The sequence below is a fragment of the Xenopus laevis genome, chromosome 7S (assembly GCF_017654675.1).
Source record: "Xenopus laevis strain J_2021 chromosome 7S, Xenopus_laevis_v10.1, whole genome shotgun sequence".
Lineage (NCBI taxonomy): Eukaryota > Metazoa > Chordata > Amphibia > Anura > Pipidae > Xenopus > Xenopus laevis.
In genome coordinates this window covers 31,404,970-31,413,029 of record NC_054384.1, presented here as the reverse complement: position 1 = coordinate 31,413,029, position 8,060 = coordinate 31,404,970, and the positions used below count along the sequence as shown (strand labels likewise).

General features: G+C 36.1%; 1 protein-coding gene across 1 annotated transcript in view; it reads right to left on the bottom strand.

The window, feature by feature from the left end:
* Window positions 1-543: 543 nt before the first annotated feature.
* scd.S (stearoyl-CoA desaturase (delta-9-desaturase) S homeolog) overlaps window positions 544-8,060 on the bottom strand; it is a 29,415-nt gene continuing 21,898 nt past the window's right edge. The window contains 2 exon segments of the mRNA NM_001094340.1: window positions 544-2,514; window positions 2,541-7,652. Coding sequence (NP_001087809.1) covers window positions 7,453-7,652 — 200 coding nt within the window. The 3' untranslated portion in view covers window positions 544-2,514; window positions 2,541-7,452.

Sequence of the window (8,060 nt, the reverse complement as noted above, 5' to 3'; positions counted from 1 at the left end):
CAAGGCCAGACGTGCACTTCTCATTGTTTTCATTGAGAATTTGGACGCCATATTTAAAATATGCTGCATATTTACGCAAGGTGTGGTTTCAAACGTGCAGATCCCATAGAGTCTATTTATTTGGTAGTTTCTTGAAGTATTGGCGTTTCTGCTAAAAAACACCAATACTGGCGTCCTGAGGCGGATTTCAGCTTGCAAGCGCCCAGTGTGAATTGCCATAGTACGTTTTCCATTAGTTTCAGTGGTAGTGCAGTTTATGCGTATTTACGCCTGGCTGTAAACGCAACGTAAAAACGCCGCAAAAACACCATGTCTGGCCTTGCCCTTAGGGTTAAACAAGTTGTAGTTCAAAAAAACCTTAAACTACCAAGTTGAATATTTAATGACCAACATTTTACCCTGGAACAGTAAATAAGTGACTCATATAAGGCGGCGTGTCATTAAATTAACAAGAATACATGGAGTTCTTTGTGCAAGTTTACACTTTTTAGTCAGGAGGCTGGACCCACTCTCAAATAAGAACACAATAACAAAAAACAGAACTATTTTTAAAAATTTATTTTAGAACACAGGACATGATCACAATAATGCAAATTAAAACCTTCTTATATTTCCTTTTACATTTGTAACACCACACATTGACATACACAAACTTTGCAATAAGATGCTACCTTTTAGCTGATGGATCTCAGTAGCCAGCACTGTATAGGTAAAGATAAAGATAACTCATTTCTGCCAAAGGATTTAGTACTGAGGGTGCAAATGCTCAGAGATTTAGTGTACGGTATTCTGTATGTTATAGATATACAGCCTATATGGGTTGTGGTCACATGAAATAAAGATTTTTAGAAAGAGAGAAAAACAGAAGTCATTATTAAACAACAGCATGGACATACAATATAAATACATGATCATGAATGGGTGAATAGCATGCACTAGAGCTCCTTGTACTCCGTCTTATTTGATTTCTGAATATATACAGCTTTCATGATTACTTGAAGTCAGACAGATCCAAGCTATGGCCTTCCAGATGTTACTGTTTGATCATCCCCTACTACAGCTAGCACGCCACAGACTGGGCATCCCTTTTGTAAATAATACCCCAAGTGGTTCTTCCTATAAGAATTCCTTTCAATTTTCTGATGTTGTCTTTCAAAACTACTATTACGAAGTGCGGTGTTGATCAAAGGGCAACATGGCATGTTCTGCCGAGGTGCCAAGTTATAGTATTCACACAACACGCCAATATTTTGCACAACAAAAAAGAATTCTATGTTGTTTCTATTCCGGCACTTTTTTTTTTTACAATTTCGGTCATCGTTGCTTAAATTAGTTGGAGAATGCTTTGATAATTTCCCTTAAACTCACATTTTATTGCGATTTCTTATGTTTTGTCGTCGCTGATGGGATCTAATACAGAAATTCATCATTCTAAGCCCAATGGAGTTTATAACTTAAGGTCCCTATGACATTCATACAACATCCACTAGGGTCACTTTTTATCTGGAGCCACTTATGTATCTTCTTGGCTTCTGCTAGAAAACTCATGTGCGAAGAAGTGAAAATGACTCCCTTATATCCCTGTCCCCAACTATGCATCCAGAACTGCTGCTTTAATAGCACAGAGAGCCAATGGGCATAAATGAGTAATTTGCATGTTTCACCCCTAATACCTTGAAGGTTAAGGCCTTCCATTTTTTTTAAAGGGGTTGTTCACCTGTGAGTTAACTTTTAGTATGATGTAGAGAGTAATATTCTGAGACAATTTGCATTTGGTTTTCATTTTTTATTATTTGTGGTTTTTGAAATATTTCGTTTTTTATTCAGCAGATTTTAAATCTGCAACATGAGAAGTTATTAAAGGGATAAGTGGTCAGATTTATTATATCTAGGTCTGCAGTATCAAGCAGGCAGGTTAAGGGTCCTCTCATATACTTAATACTTTTTTCTGACCCCTTTGAAGGTACACATGAGCTGGATCATGCAAATTATTTTGTAGACTTAAAAAAGCTACGGTTATTAAACTGTGGGAATGACGCTTTAGTTGGAGCACAGCAAATTGCTTAAAGGGGGTTCAATTAGCGAGATATTTGGGGTTGGAAAACTCTTTTCCTGGAAGCCCAGTTCAAAGGTAAAAATGGTTATTATATTGGGTAAACACTTATTTGCTGCCATATTTATTATGCTGTGTAAAACAACATTCTTCAAAAAACGGTTTGAAAATAAATGGCAAATTTATTAAGGTGTTTGAATAAATAGGCCCCATGGTGTGTTAAAGATTAACCTATTCTGTGCAGCTTTTAATTTGTCTTCAATTTCTATATAGCTTTTTAATTGTTTGTCTTTTTATTTCACATCAATTTAGCTAGCAATTTAAGATCGTATCACAGACTTTAACAACCAACATGCTAATTGCCTTTCTATTAAGATCCTCCCTTATTCATCTTCTATTTATACCCCGGCTGCTAAGTTAACTGTCTATATAAAATTACTTTTTTTTAAATATATATATATATATATATATATATATATATACATACACTGTATATATAGAGAAAGATAGAAATATAAATAGATAGAGCAATCCAGGAATAGTCACCTACACATACAAATCTGTCTAATTGTCCTTTGCAAATTAAACATGGAACCTAAATTCTTTTCTTCATTGAAACATCCATACCTGTTAAGATATTTAAATATCTGAGCTGTCAATCAAATATTACTGCCCCACCTCTGTGCCTGAGGCATAGAAGTGGGGAAGTCAATTACTTTCACTTTTCATTCAGCACTTCCTACATATCACTAACCTCCTCACATTCCCCCTCTCTCCAAACGCTCTTTAATTATGTAGGGCACTGTGCATGGGCATTAGGTCCCCCATTCTGGTGCATACAAGATTTTTGGAGTGATAAAAAATTTGTCTTAATAACAAATTGCCACAAAATGGCCCCTGCCTGCTTGCTGTGATTGTGAAATCCCAAGACTGAAAGAAACAAAATGTAAATAATAAATGTAGTGTAAGTAAAGTTTATTTTGCTCAACTAATATGGCGGAAAAGAATTTGGAATTTATTTCTTAGGGTGACCGGTCCCCTTTAACTTAAATATTAGTCCTCAATTATTACCAAGATATATCATCACAGATAATAAAAACCTTTCAAAAGGGTCTAATGGTCTCTGTCATTACATTAAAATGCACTCAAAAATCTAAAATCTTTGTTAAGCTTATTTATGGCAGGAGTACCATATCAGACATGTGCCACTGCCCCTAAAACAAAGTAAGCCAAAAAAAATAAAAAAATTGGGGGATTTTAGTTTTCTTTACTGCTTGCCCTTTTCCAAACCCTTGTCTAAGAGGCCTTCAGGAAGTTTAAAGTTCTAATAGAATTATACTTGTTCACATCTGATCTCTAGAAAACTAAAGACTTTTATTAATCTGTATATGCTGAAAATCTGAAATATTCAAAGTTCATCTGATCCCATTATTCAGGTGCTGCCACTGGGTGGGACACAGAGTAAATGGGGTTCTGGACTGCCAATTAGAATAGAACACACAGATCAAGTGCAGCAGGGAGAGTCCTTGCGTGGGGATAAGTATTTCCTCTAAATAAACACTCCCTGCTGCACTTGTTCTGTGTCCAAGTGAATCTGTTCTAATTAGCTTTGGGTTCTTCATATGTTGGGAAAATACAGGTGTGGCAAGCACCTTTCTTATCGTTATTGTTCTGGATTGCCAAGAAAGGGTTGGGTTTGAACAAATCTGAGGTGGGGTTTGGGTGGTTCAAGGTCATGACCAGGCAGGTGTTTGGGGCCCCACCTGTGCACATGGCAACTACACTCAAGATGTACGGGGCCCCATCGGACCAAATGACAGCTACACTCAGAATTGTTTTATAATCACCAAATTATTTTCAATATTTATTGCTGGTAAACAGTAAATACTTGCCACTTTTGATGCTATGTTCTCTTTACTCAACACAGCATTAATAAATCATAAAAACAGTAAACTCTCTCGCTGTCAGTAACACGACAGAAAAAGTTTGTCTGGTTATCGTTTATTTGCCATTTAACTTTAACAAAACATATTTGGTTTAAATATTCAAATGTATGGCCTATAATATATCAAAAGCTTAACACTCTTGTTATATGAAAGATCTTGCAAATGGTACAGAAGCGATATCTTTATTGGCCAACTAAACAAGGATTTAATAGTCCCAGGTATCAAATGTCCCAGGGTTCTGTGCAAAACAGGACAATGCACAAAGCTCCAATGCTGTGCCAGAAGCAAAGAGTCTCAGCACTGGGAACATATCAAAGTAAATGAGGAACTTGGTGAACGTACTGCAGAACATCTAAGACGAGGTACAACATTGATTCCTACAGTGTTTAATTAAATGCGTTTGTATGAATACATAGCTCAAACTCTATTGGAGAATATCAAAATATATGAGGTCATGGGTAACTACTATCCTTCTTGCAGTCCTGGTATATTCATTAGAACATTAAGGGCTACATCACTTCATATCCTTTTTAAGCAATGACAAACGGGCCAAAATCAGCTCCTGGCCTGTGACTGTAGGCATTGAGATACTTACAGTACTTCCTATTGTATTAAAGGTCCTGTGTGCTATAGCTTATGGCATTGCCTTCAAACCCATTATGTTAATTTTGATATGACAAGAGTATTCTAGCCTTGTATATATTATATGGCCAACATATTACCAATTATTTCTATTTCTATAGAGAAATCATGAACAAATATAATTCCAAATAAGTTCACAATCTTCAGTTATCCCCAACAGAATTCCAAATAAGTGCTTAATGTCTAAGTGCTGATGTTCATACATATATAACATAAAAGTAGGGAACTACTTGAGTCAAACCAGAAAACTGCAATCTTTCTTTGTTCTCTGAATGCAGTGTAAGTGCTCCTCCGTTATACAATGCCATCCATTCTTGGCCATTCATACTTAAACTAACCATCAAAAAGCTTTAAGGCAATTTTATTTCACTGCAAATTCTCCTCAAAACGCTGCAAACCAAATTTTCAATCCATAAATATTTTAAAGCAATTCAAAACTACATTACTCACTCGTTACATCCAAACAGCAAAATATTGAAAATATTCATAAAAAACTATTTTTGGGGGGACGGCTAGGAAATAAGCCAAACTTCTTGTGTGAGTGGGGTTTCAAGGGGGTGTATTTTGAGGGAAACACTATTAAGAGGCTTAGAAACTGGGTTGTTTTGTATGTAATATCCATCATCACCCTGCTCTTTGCCTAAGTCAGCCAAAACATACTACCCATTAAAATCATAGTTTAATTTTAATTCATTTTGGGAATGAGAATATTGTTGGCATAAAGGCCCGGATATTAGGTTGATAGCATATAGGGCTTTTTTTAGGCACTTTGGTGCCCATGTTTTTTAGTAGGATGGGAGAGTATAATTGCCATCATTGTTAGGCCATCAACTAAAATTCTCATGCAAGTTTTGCCAGCTAACTATTGCTTGGAATATTGACAAACATGTTTCTAAGAGCTGGGCAAAACACTGGTACGAGTGCTTACATATGATTTTTACAACAGGCAATGAGGGCGATTTAACACTCTGTATAAAGAAATAATAATGTCAAAGCTCCAATTAGTCAATATGAGTGTCAGTAAGTACTCTAAAAAGACTATACTGTACCTGCAATAACTGTTTCATGCACTGTATGTCTTATCTATAGTGGCCATGACCAGACTTTGCTAAGCATTATTTACATAGACACTGCCTGATATATAATAGGCAATGCAGTAGGCTGCCTATGCAGTTTTCCAGTCCAGAGAACATTTAGGATATAAACTTAAGCAATTTACATTATTCCTCATATTACTGAGACTTACAGTACAATAAGATATGATTACAGTATCAAAAGGCAGCAATGTCCCAGCATTTACAATGTTGGTTCAATGAACTAATAATCTGACCAGTTACCCCAGCTGAGTTTAACTACAATTCCCAGAATCCATTGGCAAAGTAAAATTTGCAAGAAGTTGGAAATCAAGTTACTCACTGCTGCAGGCACCAAAAAGCAGTATGTGTGGGGCAACACCAGACTTTGCAGCAACAAATTGTGACTGATAAAGCTATGTAGATCACATTGGGGAATATTTAGTAAAAAACAAACAGGTGGCTTTGCCAAATATACTAATAATGTAAAAATGATTACAGAAATTGTACAAGTTTGCTGAAAATGGCAAATAAACTAAACATATATTCCAGACACAAAAAAGGGCCACTATACAATTTCTAGTGTAATGGCGACAAATGCAACCAAAGTTGTAAATGCAGATTTTCACATTTATAATATAAACTACATTTTTATCTAGCCCAAGTGTATATATATTATCCCAGACATGGCTCCATAAGCTCTTACTGTTTCTGTAAATTGCTCACAAATCAAAAACTTAAAAAGAAGGCAATCAAACCCATACAGTGGGGCACAGTGTCAAATAAACTAGCACTTCCTCCACCAAAGCTACAATATGATACCAGGCGGGGAAACACACCATGCATAATATGAATATCCATATATATATATTTGTTGTTCACAGTCATTTTTACCCTACTATGAAACCTACGTTTCTGGCTGGTAACTGCGGATGACAAATACTACAAATCTCATTTGATAACCAACAAGGGTTTAAAGTGACAGCCCATGAGAAAAGAATTTGCCTTCTATATTTGTGTGGCTTGGGTATTTTGTTTTCTATGGATAGAAGAAGAAAATCATTTCTATCATCTTAGGAACTACAAGCGACAACATACATAGAGCACTGCCTTTGTCACAATGACCTGGGTTAATGCCTCAACTGCAGCCAATGCAAACTCATCTCGTCAATGCACAGCCAATAGCTCATGTAATTGCCAGTTGGAAAATAAACTGCTGAAAAAGCACTCTGTTTGTACTTGTTAGAGTAAATCAAATAGATACACAAACAGAAAAAAAAAATCTTTAGCTTTTTTCCCTTTAGGTACAAACTGTTAAAAATGGCACTTGAAAGTTGTCCACTTATTAGATATAATTCTGTTTTAGAGAGCCTGAGTACAGTCAAATTCCTCTGAAGAGAGAGCTGGAGTTTTGGTCAGTGCTTAAGACAACATTTACAGAAGGTATTGGGTCTTGTCATAGACCGAAACACCAACTGCAAGTGAGAAATGAAGAGAGAAAAAGACAGCAATTTAAATAGCTATACAGTACAGAAAGTATCCAAAAAGCAAACAAAACAAATGTTTCAGAACAACATATGTAAAGGAAGGCAAATGGAACAAGGGATGAGCCATTAAACATGGAGTTATAATTACTTTAAGTAATTGAAAAGAACGCTGTGCTGGGTTGTATTAAAGTAATCATAATTAATATCTCCTCTCAGCCTTTTGTTAATCTTTCACTAAATATCCCTTCTCTTCAGCCACTCCTGTGGCTCCCATCACCAGTGCGCATCTTCCGAGCCATTATGGTCTCTTTGGATACCCTCTTGCAGTTACTAGCCAGGCCTAACAGGCACATAAGATCAATGAAGCCGGTGGTAATGTTGAACTTCAGCCCAAATTCACTGGAAGAATAGTCAAAAGGGAATGTGTGGTGGTAGTTATGAAAACCTTCTCCTGTGTAAAGAAAAAAAAAGTTTATATGTATTATATATATGTATAATATTTGTTAATATATAATACAGTGTTTCCCCCACAATTCAGCATAATAACATGCACTGGAAAAATAAGAATCAGTGTTGATAAATTTTGCATGCAGAACCAGAATAGTGTCATTACTGTGTTACATTATTTTATTTATAAAGTCCTACACAGAGGTTCTTGCCCTGTAGAGCTAACAATCTAAGACAGTGATCCCCAACCAGTAGCTCGTGAGCAACATGTTGCTCTCCAACCCCTTGGATGTTGCTCCCAGTGTCCTCAAAGTAGGCGATTATTTTTGAATTCCTGGCTTGGAAGTAAGTTTTAATTGCATAAAAACTAAGTACATTGCCAAGTAGAGCCTCCTGTAGGCTGCCAGTCCAC